The sequence below is a fragment of the Brienomyrus brachyistius genome, chromosome 21 (assembly GCF_023856365.1).
Source record: "Brienomyrus brachyistius isolate T26 chromosome 21, BBRACH_0.4, whole genome shotgun sequence".
In the NCBI taxonomy this organism is placed as follows: domain Eukaryota; kingdom Metazoa; phylum Chordata; class Actinopteri; order Osteoglossiformes; family Mormyridae; genus Brienomyrus; species Brienomyrus brachyistius.
Window position 1 is genome coordinate 9,519,502 of NC_064553.1, and position 25,081 is coordinate 9,544,582.

Consider the following 25,081-nt stretch of genomic DNA (forward strand, 5'->3'; position numbering starts at 1 on the left):
TGAGGCAGGATTCATTTTGTTGGTCTGTCTCCTAGTGAAGTGACTGCCATGTGGAACTAAGGAGAAGGATTTGAGTTTTCCTGCCCTGTAAGACAGGGCACTGAAGGACCAGTTGGCATGGGCATAGTAGTGAGTGGTTCCCACAGTGAGACAAATGTACGATGAGGTGACCATCAGCAGATGGTCACATACGACCATTGCAGACCCCCAAGGTTATAATGGGGGGCAGCCCCCTGTGCTCCAGCCAGGAAGCATCTGTGTCCGTTCAATACTGGCCATACTGACAGGGCACATGCCTGTAGGAACTACCTAGATGTTAGAATTCCCGAGAATGCCAAGATTTCTTGAAAACCCCCTTTGAATTAATTAATTAATGTGGAATAATAATTAATAAGACACGAGATTCTAATAAGCAACGAAAACCTGAAGTAAATTTTTATTTTGGAAAAGCACTTCCACCTTTTATAAATCCAATCTTTCATATAAGCATTATGTGATTGTATTTAAATATAAAAAGGAAGTTTCCCATGAAAAGGAAATATGAGGGATGGGTGATAGTGTGTGGCTTTGCAGACTAGATATCCGTGCTAGTGTTTTGATGGTTGCTGGTTCGAATCCCACTGGTAGAGTAATCAAATCACTGTTTGGCTTTTGAGCAAGGCCATTAACCCCAAAGACTGCTCCAGGAGTGTGGGGGAAATGGCTGATCTTGCACTCAACCCCAAGCATTGTTCTCACCTGTATATAACAATATATATCATAGGAGAGCAAGATGGGGCTTATGAGAACTACAGAATTCCTGTGAACTTGTTCTTGTACAGTTACTGTTATAATCTTTTTAGAAATTATTAAGTGCTGTTTTTATTCACAACATTATATGTTATGGAAAAATATATCCAAATTCAGTTTTAAGTCATATAAAATGCTTGTGGCACTGAATCTCCAATTTATTATCACTGTTTTGCATAATGCAAACTAGACAATCATACAGTAGTATATTTATTATAGTTCTTGCTGAGAAAAATATTTAACTTCATAATCAGTGATACTGGCAGCCCTCCCAGGATGTACCCATATCTTGTGAAACATACACAGGTGACCTGGGATAGAGTCCCAGTGACCCTAAACAAGAAAAGTGGCTGAAAGATTGATAGACGCATCAAATCGATGATCCATGGTCGACCAAAAGAAAAAAGAATGAAAATGCTGCCCTCTAGTGTACTTAGTTTAGAATTGCAATAAATACGTCCTCGCACAACACAAGTCCATCTGTATTTTTGGTGGGGGAGTGACTGGGAGGACGAATTAGGGAAGGAAATACAATGCGACTTCAATGTTTCTAAAACAGCACAGTCGATGCTATACGTAATGCATAGCAATAACTCAGCAGCCTTGAAAAAAAAATCATTGTTTGTGACCTGCACAACGTTTAACGTGACTAAAAGTTTACTGTTTATAACATTAATATAACAACATATTTGCTTTTCAAAAATATATACCATTTCCCGTCGACGTTATACCTATAAATCATTCATAATTATAGTGCGTTGACATAATGCAAGTAAAATAAAACGGCAAATCAAAAGCTCTTGAAATGTATTAAAATGATCTGCATCGTTGGTAGATAATTTGTTTCCTACAAGTTCATAACGTGCAGTAAATTGCTCCTAAATGTACAATACGCACTCCGATACATAGTAAAAACTGAAAAGAGAGCAGCGTACAACACGTGCTTTTGAGCCTCTGCAGTGGGTTGTGCCTTTGCGGTCACGTGTTAATGTTGTTTAGCAAAAGACAACTCGCGGAGTGACCGCCGATGATTGGGAGCTGGCCAATCAGCGATTGGCATGGGGCGGCGCTTCGGGTGGAGGGCGGTCCGCGTGCGCGGAGTACTGCGTGACCCTACACTGTTGACATTTTCTCGCGCTGCTCCGCCTGATTGTTTGAAGCCTCGTAATAGGGGTGATTTGGACCATGCTTCTGAAGACCACATCACTGTAATGCCTTTGTCAGTCACATCTATAGTCAGCAAAGGAATAAACGTGTCGATTGGCCAGGTAATAAACCCGACATTTAGTTTGCATAACATTATTTGGCATAATGCTAGCTTATTAGCTAGCAGTCCATCTGCAAGCACTAGCAGATTGCGAACTCACCGTGAAGCTAATTCGGCCTCGAAGCGCTACTTAAACGGTTGGAATTCGTGTTGATATATAGGTAGCATGTGTGTTGTTTTCCGGGTTTTATGTCGCTGCCAATTTGCTGAAGCAGTTCTGCTTTTATAGCTTTATTTTTCTACCATGTTAACCGCAAGATGCTCGCTGGCCTCATGCTTTTCGTTGGGCGGACCTTCGAGCTGAGTGCTTAACATTTAAGTTCGTAATCAACTGCAATATTAGTAATCAGCTAGCACGCCTAAGTTTACGAAGCAGTTATTTAAATTGTATGCGTGGTATTTAACACAACGGGAATGGAATCAATGCAGCAAATGAGATCTGTGACGTTTGTTATATGCAGTCAGGTTTTGTTGCGGCGCTAAATAAGCATGACAATTCTCAGTTTGCTCAACACGGCCATGGATGGGTGGGAATGTCGTGATGTCGGAAAAGGAAATGTATGTCTTTGGTTAGTACGGTTGCATAACGACGCGTCTCGTGATTTAACTTCGCCGGTGGATCGTTGGTATGTATTGTGTTGCGAAGTTATCGTTCGACCGTAAAACGTTTCTCTGAAGAGTGATCAGAAATCAGTTTTATGTCCCTTTGCGCCTTCTCTCTTAGAATCTAGGTTAGGCGAAAAGAATCACAATGTTCGTAGTTTTCTGCTTAGATCTCAAATTGTATGTGGGGCAGCACAAATCAAGTCGTCGAGTTGAGGGCGCAAAAGCAATCTTTCTGAAACTATAAATAATAGTACAGTCTTACAACGGCCACATCTTGTATGATTGATCTCAGTCCACGTTTACATTTCAATACCATGAATTTCAATACCATGTTTGGCAGCAATAAAATCAGCATTGGAGGTTTCACAGGAAAAGTAGAGCTGCTTAATGTGTATCTTGCATTACTTGCATTACTGCAGTTGGTACATGAGCCATTATCCATCAATCTTTCAGCCAATATTACCTGTACCAGCCCCATGTGTGTGCCTTGCCACAAAGCCCGGGGTGTGAATTAACAAGCTCATACTTGCAGCAGATGAAAACCAGTCTGGGCAGAGGAACAGCACCCATCTGCCCTACGAAGATTTGGAGTTTAATTGTCAGGGGTACCAAATAAACTGAAAATGTGAAAAAATAAAAATAATAGACATTAAGTACAATCCTGTAGTATGTCTCACATTACAACAGGTTGAAAGGTGTGAAGTGCGTGCTTATTACTAATAGATTTACAGAGTAATGAGGGCGGGTTTTTACACTGAGGGGAAGCGGTGTGTGTGTGTGGGTGTGTGTGTGTGGGGGGGGGGGGTGGTATTACGTTTATTTTACATAGTGGGGACCAAATGTGTTTTTTGACGCTGTGGGGATTATTTTTCAGGTCCCCATAAAGATCTGTGAGTGCAATCAAAAAACATAAATGTGAAAAGTCTCATATTTTGTTTGGTTACTTGTGGTTAAGGTTAGGGCTGGGTGGGGGTTAAGGTCATCATGTTGGGAGTAGAGTTTTTTTCCCCATAGAAATTAATGAAGAGTCCCCAAAAAGATATAATTGCATGCTTGTGTGTGTGTGTGTGTGTGTGTGTGTGTGTGTGTGTGTGTGTGTGTGTTTTGACCACTAGCAGGTGCTGACAGGTTGCCATCTGAACCAAATATCTGAGCCAGGAAATGGGTTTGCATATGGGGCCAGGTGCCTGAGGGGCTGTGCTTTCCAAGCAGTGTGAAGTTTCCTGCAGCATCATAAATACACCTTATAATAAATGACACACATTCTTGCATCTTTCTGTATAATGCCTGTGTGTCTGCATCATGATTTTGAGTAGATCAGCGATTCTTTACGTGATGAATTTCCACAAAGTGTGTATATATGTTTTTTTTTTTTTTTTTAAATCAAAAATCAGAATTTATTGCAATTTAAATTAGTGACTTTTTGGAGTTCCTTTGGTGATGACTGTGTGTCATGTGCTGTACACGTCTCCTGACTTCTTCCTTACTAAATTCCTGACTGAATTCCATTCACGTCTCCTTAAAGCATCCTGTAAAGCAAGCTGTTAGTCAAAAAGACACTCTCGGGCCTGCCCTAATTCTGCATAATGCTTCATTGCGTGTTCTGACAATTTGAGATCAGGTCTTTGCCTTTTGATGTTATTACTCAATAACCTGAATATTTATGCCTATTTCATGCCTGTTTGGTGGACCAGTGCATGCATGATGGGTAACTATTAATATCCAAGATACTAGTTGCATTTCATCTATGTAGATAAGGCCTTGCTTTAATTGTGAATGAGGGAGCCTGAGATGCGAGTTTGTAGTCCTGTGGCCTGTAATACGAAGGGGGTTACTGGCTTATCGGGGTAACTTGTCAGATTTAAGATACCACAGTTTAAATCAGTGTTTCTCAACCCGGTCCTCGGGGACCCCCAGACAGTCCATGTTTTTGCTCCCTCCCAGCTCCCAACACACCTGAATCAGGAATTCTCTGTTATCAATTATCTGGGAGAGACCAAGTACGTGGTATGTCCGGGGGTCCCTGAGGACTGGGTTGGGTTGAGAAACACTGATTTAAACTGTGGTATCTTAAATCCGTCAAGTTTATCGGGGGTGACCAGTAACCCCGCTTGGTAGTATAGGTCACAGATTGGTGTGTTTACTGTAACCTCCCAACCGCTCCTTTGGTATTATTTTTGCAACAGGCCTACGACCTTCATAATTATAGGCCTGTAAGACTGCCATTATGCTATCATCCAGAGATGGTGGTGCTGCACAAGGCCGGAAGCGACAGTGGTGGTGGGGGGTTTGTCTGTGTTGGTTTGCAGGTGACCGGAATATTCCAGAGCAGAGATTAAATCGGTCAACTGGCAAGCGCACAGTAGCCAGACCTCGGTGATGCTGCTTGAGCCTTTAGCCTGAAGTGCAGGAGCAGAGCGGAGAAAATAAACAGGAAGGCATTTTGCAGAAAGATCTGCAGGAAATCTTCCGCTTTTTAGCTTACTTGCTTCAAATAAGTCACTTATAAAACTGGGACTATTAGCTAGTAGTAAATGTTCTTTTCGTGAACACAGTAGAATTATATGATATAAGAAATCAACAGTTCTGCTATTTGTTTACTATTTACATGGTGATATGGCCTAAATGTTGCAAAGGATAGAGTCTTCGTCTTTTTCTTTAGCGAGGGAATCGGTGTACACATGCAGAGCAAACGGCGTGGGATAATGCGCCTTGCAGGAGGATCCTGGATGGGACTCATGGGTCACGATGGGAACTGGCGGCGGAAGGAGAGACCAGCTCTGGGGGAAGCAGTGGTGGTAACGCTGAGGGTGCGGTCCATCTCTCTGAATGACCGGTTGTCTCTTTTCCTTGCAGTGGGGTCAAGTTTCACGGCTGCTGCCACAGTCCACGCAGCTGGAATGAGCCATGCTGCTGTCCCTGGGAATGCTGATGCTCTCCGCCACCCAGATCTACACGGTCTTCACCGTGCAGCTGTTTGCCTTCCTCAACATGCTGCCCGTGGAGGCTGACATTTCAGCAGTAAGCTAAGCCCACCCCGCTGTCCATTTTAACATTGTGGACTTGTCTCTGACCACTGGTCAAAGTTATAGTCTCAGTAAATGTCTTGACACTTACTTCATGCTTTATCACGATCTCCTCAAGCAGAAGGATCATAGTGTAGTTAAGCGATAAGGCAGTTAAGTAACAGGATGGACCTCTTGATGAAGCCTGCCATTATTCAGCTGATGTGTGTGTGTGTGTTTTTTTTAATCTCTCATTTCAGTACTCGTTTGACAATAAGACCCAGACGTTCGATGACCTGCCAGCGCGGTTTGGCTACAGGCTGCCCAGCGAGGGCTTGAAGGTGAGGGCAGGTCACTCTGATACGCTGGTACTGCTGTCTGTCACCGACCAGAGTGGGCGGGGCTTCAGGCTTGCCACGACCTCAGGCTGTAATGCGGCTCATTTGTTGCCTGTCAAAAACCGACACCTTCAAAGAGAACGTAGACCTGCTCCGGTGGCTCTCGGCCCTAATCCATACAGCATCCTGTGATAGCTGCCTTTGATTCCTGCTTATATTCTGTTTAATGATACGTGCAGTAATTAGGCCTAATAGCATTGAATTATGGGGCGACGTGGAGGTGCAGAGAGAAACACCGTCATGTGATACCACCAGGGTTTGGGGTTTTGAATCCCACCTTTGCTCTGGGTGTGTGATGTTTGCAGACACATGGCGTTGGGTGAGCTGGCGTCTGCGAATTGCCCACAGTGTCTGCCCATGCAAGCGCTAACCCTTTCATATAGTGGCCTCCCCTCCAGGGTCCCCCCCCCCCCCCCCCCCCGACATCCCTGACAGAGTTATGAGTACTGTTAACACTATCCGGCTCTGAACACCTTTCAGGGGTTACATTTAGTCTTTTTCAGTTCCAACTGTAAGAGGTAACAGGCAAGGTAAGTGCAAATATATAATTTAGCATCCTGAGGAGCACCCATGTAAACAAAATGCATTATTAATATTATTATTTTTATTATTGGGCATAGCCTCCTTATAGGATCCTCCCTGCGTCAGAGTGACCTGCGTGGATAGCAGTCTGGTACCCGGTCAGGAATCAGTGGGGTGGGGGGGGGTTACTGGGTATTATAATCCTGCCTTTGCTTTAGTTTTGTTACAGAGACGTGTAAGCAGAAAGAGAAGGAAAACCCGGTACCCTGGGCCTTCCTGGGGCTTCTCATTCCAAGTTGGGAATTACTGGCAGGACAAATATAGGCCATGCTTAAATATGCACACACACAAATAGCCTGTTCTCCCACCACACCAAAAGGAAAGGTTACATTTTACATCAGCATACTGAGTGCGTGTAGTAAAATGTCCCCCTCTCTATCTCTGTTTTATACCCCTGTCTGCCACTCTGTCCCTCTCTCTCTTCATTTCTCCCTCTGACCGTCTTTCACTCTATCTCACTGTCCCCATCTGTCTCTTTCTGTCCCTCTAACTGTCCTCCTTTGTCTTCATCCATCCCTTTGTCAATCCCTCTTTGTGTCTCTCGGAAGATCATAAGAAATTTACAAACCAGAGGAGGCCATTTGGCCCATCAAGCTCATTTGGAGAGAGCTCAAGTTATAGCTCAGAGCTGTTAAAATGTTATCTAGCTCCCATTTAACAGAACCCAGGGTTTTAGCTTACATTACACTAACAGGAAGACTATTCCATACTCTAACTACACGCTGTGTGAAGAAGTGCTTCCTCAAATCCAGTTTAAAATGTCCTCCTGCTAATTTCCACCTATGGCCACGGCTTCTTGTCCGTCTGTTCCTCTTTCTATCTGTCCTGCTGTCTCTCTGTCCCTCTGTTTCTCTCTCTCACTCTTCCTGCATACGTCCATCAGTCCGTCTGTCATTCTTTGTTCCTTCTCTCTTCACTGTCCACAGCAACCTCAGTACACTGAGGCCTTTTTAAAAATACCCTGCTGGTCACATGGTGCCACATGAAACAACTAGGACAAAGGTGATTCTCCCGGCAGACCAGTAAGAGGCACCAAAGGAAACCACTTTCCGTACCACATAATATAAACTTAATAAAACATCGACTGCACCCTGAGCCAGATGAGATTCTCGGGACGCTATACTGTGTCAACACCACCCCCACCCCCTGTATATAATTGGTTGACAAGTGTGTCAGAGAGGTTATGAGCAGCTGGTCTAGACTGGGAACCTAATGATGTAAGCGGATGTGAAAGGTGTCTGTCCACACTGGCCCTGTGAGGTCATTGGCTGTGGAAAGCATCTGAACTGGGCATGGGGGGGGGCATAAAGTCCATTGTCTTTTTGCTTTTGAGAAACTCAGATACAACCTTTTGTTTATAGTTATATATACTGACGAACTTTCAGACATATGAACGAAAAGATTGTGTTCATTGGGCTCCCGTTTCCTGTCCGCAACATAATTTTTTTTTTCCGCATGCCAGTTCCGCCTAGTACAACTTCTGCCCGCTACTCCCGCTGCGCAGCAGCGTAGCATGCGTACTCCCATCATCCTAGTTCTTTGTACTTGCGTATACCTTTAAAATGATGTTGAATAACGACTTACGAATATTTCAAGTTACGAACGTATCTCATAAGTAGAGGGGCATCTGTAATTCTTTCATGATTGTTCAGCACTGCATTCTCAGTGATGCTCTAGTACCTGTCTGGAGTGCCCTTCCCCAGTTCTGTGCTGCGCAGTGTGTACTGGGCTGTCTACCTCTAGCAGACTAGAGGCTGATTATAAGGAGCATGTCATTTCAGTTTGGCGTTTAGTGACTGTTATCGTGGGCCAACAGCTGTACTGTAGCAGCTTCGGAGATCCCCAAATGGCGCGATTCCAACAGTGTCCCAGTGACAGACTGGAGACACTCTGATCCTTTGAACGCCATTGCAGCGTGCACACCAGGAAGGAAACTACAAGAGCGGCCATTTGGATGTGAGCAGCCAATATCACAAGTTCCATGGAGGCCCCTTTTGGGTCTGTATCTGGGTTAGGGTTAGAGGTCAGTCCTAGTACTGGGTGCTTGTTAATGTGTGATAGTTTAGCTCTCTCTACCTAGATACTCAGTACCCAAAGAAGTTGAAGTGAGGTATTACCTAAACCAGATGATTAGTCACCACACAGAGCCCCCGGGGGCCTGATATAGCACAGCTCTGGTCCAAAGCTTTACCGAAGGTGGATTTTCATTTCCTTTTGGTGAGCTTTTTCCAGCTCAAAGCCATGATGTTCCACTGCTTCAAAGCATTCCTAGATAGTAAGACTTTCCATTAAAATGCATTTCAAAGATCTCCACTGTAATTACGGGTTGGCTGTCGCCAAGCTACAAACCGCGGAGGTTGTTTTCATCACGGTGTTCGGACGGGTCGCCATTCAGCTGGGAGGCTGCAGTCGCCCTCCAGTGCTGTGCTTGCTAGAGCTCCATGTCGCTTTCTCTTTTCGTTTTTATTTTTTCTCCTGCCAGCTGTTCACGTCCTGGCCGAGAGGGGAGAGCTGCAGCAGTTTGCGGCACCGTGGATTATTTGAAATGGCGACTGTTGTCGTCTTGAGTGTCGTGCATAAGTGTAGTAATGAAGCAGGTCGCGGAGTTACCGGGGACAAGCCGTGGGATACGTCCTCCGAGAGAGTCTGAACCGGCCACTTTCACACAGTTCCGATTCCAGCACGAAGCTCCCGTGCACAGTGGCCCCTTACTGGGGGCTTCACACCAAGTTCTCCTGCATTGATGTTTCTGCTGAGGCTTGTACATTAGGGGCTAATGTGCAGGACGGTCAAGCAGAAAATCCCCTCCTGGACAGTGACCTATCAACTTCTTCCACATCCTTATATCCATATTAATATTTATATTTACATATCTGTATTTATACTATTATTCATTTTGCAAAAGGGTTTGTCCCGATACTATGTGTCTGTCCTGCGTCCCGATACTGTGTGTCTGTCCTGCGTCCCGATACTGTGTGTCTGTCCTGCGTCCCGATACTGTGTGTCTGTCCAGTGTCTTGGTTTAAATTACCCAGTCTGCAGGAAACACGCAAATACGCATCTCCTTGTACTCAGTACTTGTACTAGTGCAAATATAAGTAAACTTTTGAAATCCTTTGAAGCTTTGAATATGCAGGCAAGTATGTATTTATATACAAAGCAGATGTGCTGGTATTTGTACTTTCACAGTGAGCAGCAGTTTTGTGTGTTGAGATCCCGCTCTTTATGGAGGTTGCATGTTCTCCCCGTGTCGTGTAGATTTCCTGGGTACTCCCATAGTACAGTTAGGTGAATTAATTAGATTGATAATCTGTATGGCCCACAGTGCATGTTAGTGTGTGTGTATGTCTGTTTAATCCTCCATACAAAACCCTGCTCAGGATGAGCATTTTTCAATTGATTGGTGGATGTTTGTTAGAATTTAAAATGGCAGTAGAGGGCGCCATTGTGTTTCTTATATCTGCCCCATGTAATATTGTGCCTAATTTCCCATGTAAGGCTGCTTTGTGTCATATGCTTGCTGAGACACAATACAAAGCGGATGCTGTGAATTTTGTAAGAATTATGAACTGTGAGTCAGTCCCACTTGGAGACAAAACCGGACGCAGGGAGATGAGAGAGGAATCTTTTTCCCACAATTGCCTCTACAGCGGCGGGTGATTTAATTACAGACTTGATCACCGCTGCATCACGGTAACTGTGGCGATTGACTGCATGGCCCAGCACCCTGGCACAATGGTGGTGCTATTGAGCTTCCTTCTGGGGGCCCATTCAGAGGCTCTCATTCCACTGACCGGGAGTGCTGCTGCAAGACTGTAATGCTGAAAGGTGGAGCCCCCCTGTGTCGCCCCGTTCCCATGCACCAGCAGGTGGGAGCCCACTTCCCAGAGCCCCCACCCCCATGCACATGGAGTCCATTATTCACACTGACCGTACAACCTGCCTGCCCGCAGCAAAGCATTTCCTTTTGCCACTTTCACTTGAGCCCCCCCAGTGCGGAACTGTGCGCGGAGTCATGGGGTCCTGATCCTTCTGTTTGACTTGACGGACGGCGGCTGGACGGCACGCTGACGAGCAGGACGTGTGACGTTCAATCACACAGGCAGGCGCACATTCAAAGTGCCCCGGCTGAATATCACAGGAGGCACAGCAGACGGAAGGAAAAAGAGATAAGAAATGTGAATGTCACAAGTTATCCTTCTCTACACAGAAGGGAAAAAACACCTTTCAGGTGCTGGAAGTGTTAAGGTAGAATCTGTCACATTATCTAGGGCGTATGCAGTGTCCGCCATTTTGTAGGGCTGTCTGCATCCTCGGCAACAAAAATGTAGTGTACCGACAATGTGTGCTGCCATGCATACCCTAATCCAAAGGAAATTTAGATTTCTGTTGTCGACTGACCACTTGTGTTACAAATGATAGCACAAGCAGAGGTGGCATTTGAAGCCCCAGTCCTTTAGGTTCTGGTGCTGCAACAGGGCTACTTACTTGTGCCGTCATGCCGCTCGAATTTAATAACAAAATAATCAAACAAAAGAATTATATAAATGACAGCCATTATTAATGTATAATCCTATCTTCTTTTTTTTGCATTTTTGTTGTCACTGGATTTTGCTGTCAGGTGTCAGAGTTTGCTAGGATACCATCATGGAGCATCTGGGATTGTCGTGTCCGAAACCACGGTCTTGTTTGCCTGGAGTTCCCTGTATAGGGGACAGATATTGATTTTCCTGTATCGGGAACAGTGAGCAGTGGAGTCCTGTGCTTACAGGCACTGTGCATGTCTGTAGCTGTGTGTGAGAGAGTGATTTACTCAGTCCTGCATGGCGATATTTAAATTTTAGAAGTCAAGCAAGGAAAATGCCCGACACCCTCTATTCAAGTGGTTCTGCTTTGTTCACTTTGTCATTTTGGTTAGTGTCCCCTTTTACGATTAATCATGCAGTTTGACAGCCGTCTCTCTCATCTGTCATCTCTACTTCATGGGGGATGTTTCGTAACTACAAAGGACTGTTTTTTTTTCGCCCCCACCTACTCTCCACTTCCTCCTTTTTCCCCCTAAATGTGTCGCCGCCTGGGATGATTTATTTAAGCGCCAAGGATGCGTGTGAAATCGGAGACGAAGGCCTGTGAGATCTCTGTCAGACAGCCCTTTTGAACACAGTGGTACAACCCGCTTTTATCGGCAGTCATAATATTGTGGTTAGGATTTGGCGCTATGGGGTCCCGCCCTGTGTGGTGATGCTTTTATAGGCTCGTAAAAATGCTTGTAGCTCCTGCAGCCTGGGGAGGTGTCTCACCCAATAGGGAGGCGTCTTCCTGGAATTTCGGCCAATCGGGATGCTTTTCTCTAACTTACCTGTCAACCAAACCGACAATGATAAGCTGTCTTAATGGCAGGTGCACTGGGGCGGGGAGGGGGGTTCTGGGGAACATTCAGGACATAATTGTCACGTGCCTGGCTGCCGTCTCTCCCCCCAGGGTTTTCTGGTGGGGGCGCGGCCAGAGAACGCCTGCATGCCGATCGAGCCGCCCCCCATGCCGAGGGACAACCTGACTGGGGCCTTCATCGTGCTTATCCGACGCTTTGACTGCAACTTCGACATCAAGGTAAATAACCCCCCCCCCCATGTGAAGCTAAGAAGCGTGTGTTATGTTGCCTTGGTGTGGCCTGTGCGGGGAGCTCTGATTTGCCAGCTGTGGTTCTATTTGGGGGGAGGGGACATCTGATTGGTTGGTCTCACCTCCTCTAGTTGCTTAGACCTACCTTCTCTACAATCTTGATTATGTGATTATTGTGATTATCTAATTTTTTCGTTCTGCCCTCAGAACATTTTTCTGTAAGTAAAATCATGATCATGTTTAGTTTGCCAGCAGGGGTCAGCATCCCACTCTTGTCTTTGGACTCCATTTCAGTCCATTCTGGTTGGATGTATACAATCCTCTGCATTTCCCTCAGCAAGATCTCCTTACTTCACAGGCACAAGGTCGTCACCTTAAAAAGAATCAATGCAAATCGCTAAAGCAAGCACGCTAATGGATTAATCACCAGAATGGGTTATCGCAATTATCTGTATAAGCATTTCGCACTGGAGCCTCGGTTTGGCTGAGGGACTGCAGTGAGACTGGAAAAATGTCCTTTACGCTGAATAACACGTTTAAATGGTCTCTGTCACAAGTTTTCTTTTACCTTATTTCAACCTGATTTCAATGCTGTGCCGGCAACCCGCCATTTGTTAGTCAAAGTGTACAATTTCTCTTGTAAGGAAAAGAAAAAAAATACAAATATAGTAGCAGTTGTTCCAGTCGCCTAAGAAGACTTCTGCTGAGAACTCAGGGCGCCCCCTAAAGGATAGGAGGACCAGGCCCGCACACCAGGTCCGAAGCAGACGAGCATGGAGATACCAGGCGAGACTCTAGGAGGGCTTGGGGCAGCCTTTGTAGATTAAGGACGCAGGGGGGATGCTCTTGCAGGGATACAGGAAGGGATTCACTGTGTGGGCTGCCCCTGTGCTGCATAAACACTTTTCCACAGCAGTTGCTTTCAGGGGCTTGTCTTTAGGGGTGGGAGAGCTTGCTGAATCCTCAACAGGGGCCCACAGTGCCCTCTCGGGTTTTGGTGGAGTATAACGCCAGCAAAAAGCAGAAAGGCCTGAGCTTTGGGAAGGATGGGCAAAGAAGTGGGGGGGGGGTGGTTCTGTAGGGGCTGTGCGCTGACCCCGCTGACCTTACACAAAGCTGAGCAACTTTTAGGGGGGTCGGCAACAGGAAACCAGATCCTTCAGAGGCAAGGGGCCTCTAGCTTTATATTACTGTACTGGGGAGGGGGGCTGCATCTGGGGGTCTTTGTCTGCCTGTTTCACTCTCGGTCTCCCACACACAGCATCTGGTTCAGGAGCCTTTCTGACATGCCTGCATATAACACCCCCAAGTCTCTCTCAAAAAAAAAAAAAACTCTTACAAAAATATTTAGTTGGGATGTAAAGCAGGAAACCTGGAAGGTTTGATGGCTGCCTTTGCTTATTTCAGCATGTATGTATGTAGATGTGTTTCTCCCCCTCTGGTGTCTGGTGTGGTGACGGCTTTCTGTCCTGTATTGACTGAGCCCTGGATGAGGCTCCTCCCCTCTCATTCTCTGCTGGGGTCTGGGTAGGGGGTGGGGGGCATGTAGGTTTAATTGCCCTCACTTATCTTTTGCAATCGGTTCCTGACTCTGCGGTATCTGACATCTTAAGCCCAAGGGAGCTGCGTTTTGTTTGCTGCAGTGCACACACATGTACGCACACACACACACACACACACACACACAAATGCAGTGTGAGCAATCCCATCAGTCACTGCCCAGATTTCCTTAAGATAAGTCTCTAAGCCCCGCCCTCCACTATATTGGAGGGAGGATGAGCTGTTGCTGTCATGGAGTGAGGCCGGCGCGGCCAGGGGTGACCTGGCCCAGTGATCTGGGGGATGATGCAGGGTTGCAGTGTTACCATAGAGCTGCAGCAAATAGGCTCACTTGTCCTGTAATATCAGTCCGCAGGGCTGGGCCTGGAAAAGGCCGGCCACCGTGATGACTTCCAGACATCGTACCTGGTGTGCATCTGCGCAGGCCTGAGGCGATACTGCAGATTAGTGTCAGAGGTCAAAGGTGTCGAGCCTGTCAGCATTAATGGGAAGATGGCATGGCCCCGCCTCCTCTGTTATGGGTCAATTCTCCAAACGTCCACAGGTAACCCCAGGCACCAGTATTTCAGGTTCAGCTCCCATCCTACCAGCAGGCATCTTCCCATCTCAGATCATGGCTGATGATGCAGAATATCAGAACAGCTCCCACTGTTGAAAAAGAGTACTAACTTTGTGCCTTACTCTCAGATGCAGTGCCTTACTCCTGAAACTTGTGTCTTAACTGAAATGCAGTACCTTACTCTCAGATGCAGTGTCATACTCCTGAAAATAGTGCTGTACTCTCAAATGCAGTGCCTAACTCCTGAAATTAGTGCCGTACTCTCAGACCACAGTTCCTCTCTCTCAAACAGAGTGCCTCATTTATAGGCTATTTGCAGTGGCTGAATACTTCATCCTGCTGTTCGCAGTGAATGTGTTCCTTTGATGAAAGAAAGCTGTGCTTCTGCTCTCGGCTGTCTACTTTTAACTCCCCCTGTCAGTAGCGTAAACTCGCAGCAGAGAAACGCATGCAGTGGCCCTCACTCACTTGCCAGGGGTCCCCGCCGTATAGAATGCTCTGGAAATGGAGCTGCCGGGATGCCGGTTGTCCTCGGTGGCCCAGGCAGTAGCCGTTAAGCCTGATCTGCTTCATCCTCCAGCAGAAATAACAGAGGGTTGCTCTTTTTTTCTCTGAGCCCGGGAATGTGGGGCTCATCTTACCGGCTCCTGGCACTAAAGCCCCAGCCGATTTCCCCCGAATTCTTGGGGTAATCTCCAGATGTTTTGCATTTAAGTATGAGTTTTCTACGCTTAAAAAGATAACACAGCTGCATTGAACTGTGTGACTCAACAGAGCATTGATTCTCTTTTGTTGTTGTCCTGCTGGAACTGAAACTGCGATTTTGCAGAGAGGAAACAATCCCGTCTGTTCAGACTTCGGAGAGCACCTACATGCTGGGCTAGAGGTCAGGTGCCTGTCTTGTGTTGCCAGGTCGAAGATCAGCTGCCTGTCAGTCTCACCAGAAACCATGGGTGAGCCGTTCGGGGAGACATTCCCTGTCTAGGAGCGACGCCTGCCAGTACCACTTGTGGCTCATTATGCCGCTTGTTACAGGAGCTTCCTGTCCGATTTGACTTTTGTTCCTTGCATGTCATGGACTGATATATGATATCACAGCAATTTATGGTCACACCTGTCCCCACGCTTCACGGTCACACCTGTCCCCACGCCACCTCATGGTCACTCCTGTCCCTGAATCTCATGGTCACTGTTCCACACTGCACCACTGGCAAGCCCCTCCTGCTGTCCTTGTCCTTTTATACTTTGCAGTTTCCCTTGGGATTCATAGAATATCCGTCCATTCATCCGTCCGTCCACAGTGGTCACACGGGTGCCACAGTGGCCACTTTCTTGGGTTTTGGGGGGCTCTTGTACATGTCTCCTTATTGTGGTGGTGAACAGGGCAGGAGATTTTCCAGTATTTAATTCCAGTGTTTTTATCCACAGTGTTGCACACCCAAATCAGCTGTGTGCTTGTAATGTATTATCTGCCTCACTTGTACGTCGCTTTGTACAAAAGTGTCCACTAATTAAATAAATGTAAAATGTAAATGGTCTTCTCGCAGTGAGAAGATTTTAACCCTACATTTCCTGGACAGATTAAGGCCATCTGCTGTGCAGCCACCGTCACACTAGGCAGTGCCAAGGCCTTTGACTTGTATTATTTATGCCCAGCTTGTGTGAGTGGATGGAATAGACCATGCACAGACCCTTCAGTTACTGCTGGGAAGACTAACGGCCTCATTTCTTGTGTATCACAGCATGGCAGTAATAGCTGCAGTGTTGATTAAGGTCAAAATGCAAAATGACACTGTAAGAAATGTGGCGAACATGTAGGCTGCAAAGCATGCTGGGTAACCGGGGGAAGTATGCATGTAGGCTTCATTTCATGTGTGGTCTGCATGTGGAGCACAGAGGGGCTCTGTATGTCTGTGTCGCCCAGTGCGTCTCATCAGGGAGGGGAGGTGGCTGTGTGTCCGCACCCGTGGGGGTCACTGAACACAACGGTTTTGTCTCCCCAGGTCCTGAATGCGCAGAAGGCCGGGTACAAGGCGGCCATTGTCCACAATGTGGACTCTGATGACTTAATCAGCATGGGATCCAATGACTGTAAGTTTGCTTAAGACCCATGAGTGCACAGCACTCGGAGCATGAGTTAATTAGCATGGGATCCAGTGACTAATTTTGCTCAAGACCCTCGATTGCACGGCACTGCATCTTGTTGGCTCCACAGTGTTGTTGTATGGAAGGCTGTTTACCAGGCACCATACCCAAGAGAACCCTTCACTGGCAGGGATATAGAATTACTTAGCTGTCCTGCTACCTGTGAAGGCTTTCCCTCAGTGTCATGATGAATTCTTGGTCTCCGTGGCTTTCTGGATTTTGGACCGAAATGGTTTCCAGACCCACTGGGTCGTCTGCCCTCCCTCTGCTTTTAGCCTGGCATCTGACCTCACGTTGTGTGGGGCTATGAGCAGTACCCCCTCCCCCCCAGCAGCACTGCGAGCATCTGCAGAAGTCTGTGTGTGTGGTTATACATCTCACTCTCACTCTCGTGCATCTCCATTCCTCCACAGTGGATCTTCTGAAGGAGATAGACATCCCCTCTGTGTTCGTCGGGGAAGACACGGCCAACTCCCTGAAGGAGGACTACACCTTTGAGAAAGGGTCAGTCTAGGCCTGTCAGTGACTCTGGCAATTTTCGTTTTGTTGTGTCAATATAAGCTATAGATGAAAGAGCACTATGATGACGTAGCATAAATCGACATAAAACACAGGAATCACTATCTCCAACTGTGCAGTGTGAATAATAAACACGCCCAGATTGTGGGAGGGTGCCGGTTAAACGTCTCGATGGCAGCTGGTTTTTCTGTTCTGCCCATAAAATTAGGGATGCCTTTCGTCTGTTGGTTTCCCTTCTCATGGTATCATGGTGACTGATATAATCCCCGCTGCATATTGCACGTTGTGAGAATCGCGGCTTTTATGGTTACAGTTTATGTTTGCGGGCAGCTGCTGGTCAGTTATGAGACGTTATAAATGTCTTTAGAAATAGTGAACAAATCACTTTATTTTTGTTTCTTTCACAGCAGAGTACTACTACTACTGTAATTATTGTTATTATTATTGTTATTATTATTATTATTATTATTATTAATAATAATAATAATAATAATTTGTTAGTTTTACGAGTATCTTGGCAGACAGAATTCATAGTTCCATACATACATGGGTTTTGCATTAACAGTTCAGTGAAGTTTCGGTACAGTAGGAACAACAGAATTTGTTTTTACATTGGTTATTATTGAAAATGCAAACACAATTAAAAAATGTTGTCAACCAACAAAAGACTAGCGATATTTCTGCATGACAAAACCCAAGAGATGCTTATTTTTACACTATAAAATAAATTTAAATTAAAAATAAGATCATATCGTAACAGTCATACTGAATGAAATCCTGTCTAAATCCCCTCTTCTCTACTACAGGGAATGGCTGTATACCCATCGGGCCGAACATTCCTTTAGCCTTAGTTTGTCATAACTTTGTCGTTATGGCTGACTGTAATCAGCACTAGCTGAAATCAACCCACAGCCATAGTCAGCATAATGTTTTCCGTGTTTCTGTCCCCTTGTCTCCCTGACCTCATGTCCTCGTCTCCCTGTCTTCATGTCCCCCTGCCCCCCTCGCTCTGCAGTGGCCACGTGGTGCTCATGCCAGATTTCAGCCTGCCGCTTGAGTACTACCTGATCCCCTTCCTCATCATCGTGGGCATCTGCCTCATCCTCATCGTCGTCTTCATGGTGAGTGGGCAACTCCCCCCCCCCCCCCCCCCCCCCCGCCCCAACCGCCGGGGAACGTACGGTGGAGAGCGTTGACACATCTCCCTCTTCCAGATCACCAAGTGCGTGCAGGACAGGCACCGAGCCCGGAGGAGCCGGCTCCGCAAGGAGCAGCTGAAGAAGCTTCCGGTTCACAAGTTCAAGAAAGGTAGGGGGATTTGTGACCGACGTGTAGGTGCGGGGGAGAGGTTCTCCTCCTTGTGATGCTGTTTATAGGCACCACTTTGCACAGAGATGGTCCTCAACGAGTCGTACCAAGGGCACGGGGTATGTGGGCGAGGCCTCAGGCTAAGCAAACCAGAAATCCTCTGAAAAGATGGCAACTCCAGTTTCCCATGTGTGCGACATAGAGGATGAGGGGCTTCTACAGCAGCGTCTCGGTAACCTTTCCAGAATACAGCATCTGATACAATTCTGAACAGCGCCCTCTAAAGTAATGGATGTTTAAATTACAAACACAAAAGCATGCACATGCAGTATAGGACTAAATTGCCTGTCACATGATTCGTTTTCTTTTTTTATTTTCTCTGAAGGTGTTTTGGTTCCCATACCTGTTCCAGAGACCTTTGTCCTGCCTTGATGTTTTATTCCTCCTATCTGTTTCTCCATGGGGAGTGTATGTTGTTCCATCTTCTGCCCACGGAGGGCACTGCACAGGGGGTCTGTGTGTCCCCATCAGAGAGATTTATTTGTTGCTCTTTATTGCATAAATAGTTTGCCTGTTGGGGTAGCTTTGTCTGTGTCCTTCCCGCTCTCTGGTAGAGAAAGAGTCAGTGCCTGCTTCATTCTCTACTGCGTCTGCCTGAGAATTATTAAAAATGTTCCTGGCATTCGCGGTAATTCCTTTGTTTGTTCCTTCCTGTAAAGTGAAGGCGTAGACGCAGGAACCGTGCTCCCCAACGACGCGGGCCAAGGCGGCTCTGTGAAGAGGCTGCATCGCCCTCGGGGGTCACATGACCAGATAGCGTGACGGTGCCTTTATCTGCTCCTGAGCGCTGGTCTTATGCACTAATCAGATTAATATGGCACGATTTCCTCCACCCCCAAGCTGGTCACAAGATTAGACCTCCCTGATTGTTGATAGTGAACAGTTTGTTTTTTTTGTGGCCCATATTAAACCACACAAGCCTTTAGGGGTCACTGCGGTGTGCTGTCAGAATCGAGTAACTCCATATAATCGATGTATTGCCTTTATGGAGATGGGTGGTAACTATGTCATTATCCAAGTGCACACTTGGATACCTGATAATGAGTCTCATTGTGGTTCTGACAGGCAGGATTCTATGAATTTTTAAGGTGGGGGGGGGGGATAAGAAGGCCTTTAATTCATAGAGGAATCAGCCTTGTCATTAGCCAATAATATGTTTTGAATTGTTGAGGTGGGAGCCTATGAAGTTTCAGCTGAGGCCAATTCCCCTGTGGCCCCGCCCCTTTATACACCCCTGGGCCCTCATGGTGTGGTTCCGATGTGAGACTCTGACATATAGAAATGGAGAAACAGGCCAGCCTGACCTTTACTCACAGAGGCTGGCCGCCTGTTTTTTTGCTATTCCCACTGCACGTTCTCATAGGTGTGGGGGGGGTTCTTTTGGCCTTTCCCACTGAAGGCCTGAAGTCTGCGGGTTGGTGAGACCGCCACACCAGGACATATTCCATGGCTCCCTACAGGGGGCGTAGCTAGAAATCCTGGGCTCCCTGTTTAAATACTGAAGAAATTTGGGACACTAACCCCCTCCCCCCACCCCCAATGAAAATGGGCCGATATGCCGGGCAGTGAGTCCCCTACAATACAGTATGCTGGGTGGTGGACATGAGTTCTGTTTTGTAATATACTGGAAAGATAGAGACTATAGCCCCCCCCCCGCATAGTTTAACATATTTAAGGGCCTCTGTAGGGTGCTGGGCCCCTTGAATCTGCCAGGGTATCCATGCCTCTACTGCACCCATGACTGACACACACAGCTCGCCTTCTCGCTTGCTGCTGCCCTTCTCTGCCTTTGCTTTTGTCCGCTGGTGCCACTTACTCGATGACATCATTGCTTGTTTTGCTCCCCGTCCTGCTGTGAATTGGGTGGGCGATCAGGCTTTTGGCAGCACCTCATGAAGTGCCATCACAGTGCCCTTCTAGACTGAGACATGCCCATTTAATGCGCCCAGGTAGAGGGAGGGACTCCAATGTGACAGACAGCCAGTGTCACATGACTACCGACGTCACATGAACGCCAGGCATTGGCCTGACAGCCGTGTCGAGATCGGGTTGCCAGGTTCTCGCTGTTAGAGATGCTCGGGTTACGGCTGCAGCACCGGGGCCGCAATCAGGCAGCTGATAGGTTAAGCGCTGAGGTGCAAAGTTCAGGTCCAGAAAGTACAAATCCTGACCAAGGTTTTGTTGCAACTGATCAGTTGAAGATGAAGAGCCACAGGCACAGAGGACTCAACTGATTGGTTGGAACAAAACCCTGGACTGGATTTTTACTTTCTGGACCTGAGCTATGCTCATCTGGTTAAGCGTTTCCATGAAGGCTCATATCCACGTCCACGTCCGGCTCGTCCACTTCCCGTATGCAATGTCAAAAAAGAAAAGTAGATGCTTTTATTACGTGTGTTTTGTTCGGAGGGTGAATTTGTCTGCTTCATCTCTGTGCTGCATTTTAATTAATCAGCATGCCTGCTGTATTTCAATGAAACTCATTACAGTGAGGCGGTTCCGGCAAATTCTCTCTGGCAGGGCCTGTGGTGTTTGCCTAGCCGTCTCACACCAGACGGAGGTGCTATTTATGGCGAGTGGGGCCGCGGAGTCGAACGCGTAGCTTATAGGAGGCGTAACGCGTGATTAGCGTGTTCTGTGCCTGCTCTGAATGCACCGAGACGGCTCGTTTCTCCTCCGCCGTCAGAGAAGCGCCGTTTATCCCAGAGTGCTAATTAGGAAATTGGCAGGAGCGAAGCAGTGGGCGTGCAATGGTGTCAGCCAGCCCCGCACACCGGAGAGCACGCCGCCCGCGTCAACGCATAGCCTTGGAGAATGCCAGTCGGCAGACAGGCGCAAACGCGCAGTCGCTGTGTGCCGAGGTGGTGGGGAGGCCGTGTATGTGGGCGTGTGTGTTTGGGTAAAAAAATTAATGAAATCTGAGATTCAGAGAAGGGATGTGGGATTACAAACTAGAATATGAGGACTGAAAGGAGCCGGCTGATTGAGCTGTGGAGACGCGGTGTACGTCCAGGAAGGCACTTCACATGTTTTGGGGAAGCTCCGTGGCAATCAAGCTAACATCAGGCCTAGGTGTGCAACTGTAAAATGTAAACCCCACCCCCCCCCCCTCCCAATTTGAAGAAATACAGGCCCGATGGGAAAATCTGAGCCCCAGTATATGTCAGGGTATCCATGCTCCTCTGACACCCCTGGGCCACATGGGCAGGACCAGGTGCAAGAGTCAGTTGTTGTCGCCCCCCCCCCCCCCCCCCAATCTCCTTTAATGCATTTTGGTAGATGGCGGTGGGGGATTTGCCCTCTATGACCCATGGGAGCAAAGATGTAGCCACCGTTACTCTGAAAAGTTCATCTTCATTTACATATATATTTGCATATTTATCAGCAGAGAAAACCAAGGACGGTCTTCGCTGTGGAAATGTCACTAACGAAATCACGGGAGATGGGCAGGCTGCAGGCGTCATTACAGTGCAGGGCCTGGGGGTGGGGGGGGGGTACTACCCAGATTGGCTACCTGCTGATACCATGGAGGAGAGCAGCTACAGGCTCCACTGCAGGGAGGGAATTATGTGGCGATATTAGTCTCCACTGGCACCGCAAACAATATCTACAGAAAGAGCAGTGTGTGTGTTCTTACATGTAACACTGAGCTCATACCAGATATTCCGTAAAAGCTGCTTTTTGACAGCAACTCATTGTCCCATTTCTTACTTGTTTGGCCATTTTGATTGTCACTTTTTATGTTAACGTCTTTCCACCTTAAAAGTGAGATTTTGAATGTGCACCTACATGGTTTCTGAGATCAGACTTTATGAGTTCCGTGTTTCTATCTGGTTGGAGAAACTTAGGAAATATTTTCCTTTTTTTCTGAAAAGGAAAAGTCATAAATATTGCAATGTCAAGTGGAAAACAGCACGCTTTTCTGAATGCAGGGGAATTTTAGTAAAGGAAGATCACAGCTTCTTTTAATTTTCCCAGCGTGTGTTAGTCAGAGCTAGTTGGGGGTGTGTTTTAGTTGGACTGCTGACTTTGTAAACATTGTCTTCTGGCACCCCGGAGCAGTTCTTTCGAAACAGACCCGGATCGGGCAGGAGCCAGTTACTTCTGGAAGGTCCAGATAACACCCCTTCCTTTTACGGTCACAGAAAGCTCTGGCATTCCCAGAAGCAGGAGGAAGAAGGGGGGGCATATTTCAATTGGCATAAACACTGGATGCCACTGGGCCGTTACGTTCCTCTAGAAAGGGGTACAAAAAAAATTATTTGGAAAAATGGAAAGAAATGTGCCGTGTGGTGACAGAGCATTTCAGGTGTGTGGTTCTGCTCTTCTGCCTGGGCACGCCGCATACAAGGATCTATCATCCACTATTGTCCAGGGTTAAAACGGGGTCAAGAATGCCCCATTGACCATAAATAAGACCATAAATCAGCCAGCCCCCGGACGTTTCATCATCGTTACAATGTTTCATGAAATGCTCTGGAGATGGAGGCACTAGCCTGGACCGTGTGGTAGGAGATTTACTTCCAGAAAGGGCTCTGTTTGCATGGTGTGATGATGCACTGCACTGTGTCTATGGGGCCGGGGGGGCGGGCACGTGGCAGGCCTCACTCGTGTGTCCCGGCAGGGGACGCCTACGACGTCTGTGCCATCTGTCTGGAGGAGTATGAAGAGGGCGAAAAGCTGCGGGTCCTGCCATGTTCACACGGTGCGTACCTCTCCTCGCCCTTCCAATAATTCCACATGTGCTACAATGTCATTGACCCACGTCGCCCCCTCAGACATCATGAGACACGGTTATGAATAGAAATGAACCAGCTTGTCTTTGGCCTTAATGACCGATTCAGAGAGTGGTGGGAAACGTTCTGTGAATCCTCAGAACAAAGCCGTTTGGTTTTACTCAAAAACCAAAATAGGGGTGGGTAAGTTCTGGTCCAGAGAGTAGGTGGGCCTAGAGTAGTCTAGACCAAAATTTCTGTTTTGTAGGCATGGCCGCCTGACTTTTGATGGGTACCGTACTATTTAAATGCAAAGAAATGTAACTGCAGTCCTTCAATTTGTTAGCATACCACTCTAAGTGCGTGGACCCCTGGCTGACCAAGACTAAGAAGAGGTGCCCGGTGTGCAAGCAGAAGGTGGTGCCCACCCAGGGCGACTCCGACTCGGAGTCGGACGAGGCGGACAGCGGACATGAGGAGGAGGTGGTGTCAGAGAGCACGCCACTGCTACACTCCCGTACCGCGGCCGGGGGCCCCTCCTTCGGGGCTGCCGCCTCCGCCCCGCAGTCCCAGCCTACGCCAGACCAGGAGTCCTCCGACAACGCGACAGAGAACTGCGACAGTGAAAAGGAAGGGGAGGGGGAGGCGGTTGCCGTGGAGACGGTGGTCGTGCAGCTGCAAAAGAACCACTCGGAAAACAGTGCTCCACATGCTTGATATATATATATATACGTATATATACACATATTTTAACCAATTATCTTGGTGTGAAAAAGATTCTGGTGATTGTTTCTCCCTCCACGTTGCAGTGCTTATCACAATGCCTGTGCATATCACAGCCTGATACAACTGTTCTGATAGGGCCCAAGGCGGCCCAGTGCTTTATGATACCTGCCTTTCAGGGTTTCCATGACAAAATGGGCATCGGGTGTAACACCAGGGGAGAGAATTCATCTGGGTGTTTTCACTGTGAAAGGAGGGCCAGGCAGTGCCACTTTTATAATGCGTCAATTATGCATTTCAGAAAAATGCAGCGTGTACATATCTGTACAGATCACAGTATAAGCAAACACCAATTTGTATATAAGGGTTCACTTTTTAAGCTTATATCTAGTATGCCACATCAGATCAAGGGGAATTTTCAGTTGTGATAAGTGTAAAAATGAGACTTTCTGCATTAGTCTTAAAATTCCATGCAGATTTTGTTTCATATTTGATGTGCAAGTAGAATATTAAGAGCCAGGAGTCCGATGGAGCTGCTGTTCCTTCAAGGCTGTGCAGAATGAAGTGATCGGGAAAACAAAAGGTTCAGACCCTGCAGTGGGTGTGATTGTAGTGTGACATCAGAACCCAGTTATCACTGGGTCAGATCAAATGGTGGATGACAATGCGGTGCCACCCACCACGTCTGGAAGTCAACCTCATTTTCAGCCATCAAATAACCTGTGGTTACTCTGGAGATACTTATATCTATCCAAAGATGAACAGCTTGACAAAATACTTTTGATTTTTATCCACAAACCGCCGTAGATTTCTTGTGCATTTAACACACCGGACTGTTAAATACATACTATATAGTCAGATGTTATGTTGCCCTTGTCAACCATGTGTAATAACATTTTGCTTAAACCAGTAATAAAAATTTGAAATCTTGAATTCCATGAACGCCTCCCTGAGCTCTCAATGTGTTTCATCAGGATGGCACTGTGACCTCGCACCTCCAGGATAGTTTAGTCCCTGCTCCCATTCTGTATGCAGTTAACGTGAATTTTCTTCCAAGGTCCCAAGAGGTGGGTTAGGTGCATCACAGCCAGGGTGTATCCTGTACTGCCTGGGACAGACACTGGAATCAGTTCTTGGGAAACAAATGCAATTCCAATAAGGAAGTCATGTATTCCAGATTCATTTTAACACCAAATGAAAACAATACAGACCGACTTGGCTGT

At 47.0% G+C, this 25,081-nt stretch overlaps 1 protein-coding gene across 1 annotated transcript; it reads left to right on the forward strand.

The window, feature by feature from the left end:
• The first annotated feature begins 1,896 nt into the window (after positions 1 to 1,896).
• Positions 1,897 to 24,796, forward strand: LOC125716413 (E3 ubiquitin-protein ligase RNF13-like). Its single transcript, XM_048988676.1, has 10 exons — positions 1,897 to 2,057; positions 5,519 to 5,683; positions 5,928 to 6,008; positions 12,129 to 12,257; positions 16,392 to 16,479; positions 16,947 to 17,037; positions 18,068 to 18,173; positions 18,267 to 18,360; positions 23,045 to 23,125; positions 23,482 to 24,796. The coding sequence occupies exons 2-10, from the start codon at positions 5,570 to 5,572 to the stop codon at positions 23,850 to 23,852; spliced, it is 1,155 nt and encodes a 384-aa protein (XP_048844633.1). The 5' UTR covers positions 1,897 to 2,057; positions 5,519 to 5,569; the 3' UTR covers positions 23,853 to 24,796.
• Positions 24,797 to 25,081: the final 285 nt, after the last annotated feature.

Excerpts from the sequence above, each read along its gene's own strand:
- LOC125716413 (XM_048988676.1), top strand. The coding sequence starts at position 5,570 with ATGCTGCTGTCCCTGGGAATGCTGATGCTCTCCGCCACCCAGATCTAC. Across the intron at positions 6,009-12,128 it reads TGCCCAGCGAGGGCTTGAAG|GGTTTTCTGGTGGGGGCGCG; the intron begins GTGAGGGCAGGT and ends CTCTCCCCCCAG. Across the intron at positions 12,258-16,391 it reads ACTGCAACTTCGACATCAAG|GTCCTGAATGCGCAGAAGGC; the intron begins GTAAATAACCCC and ends TTGTCTCCCCAG.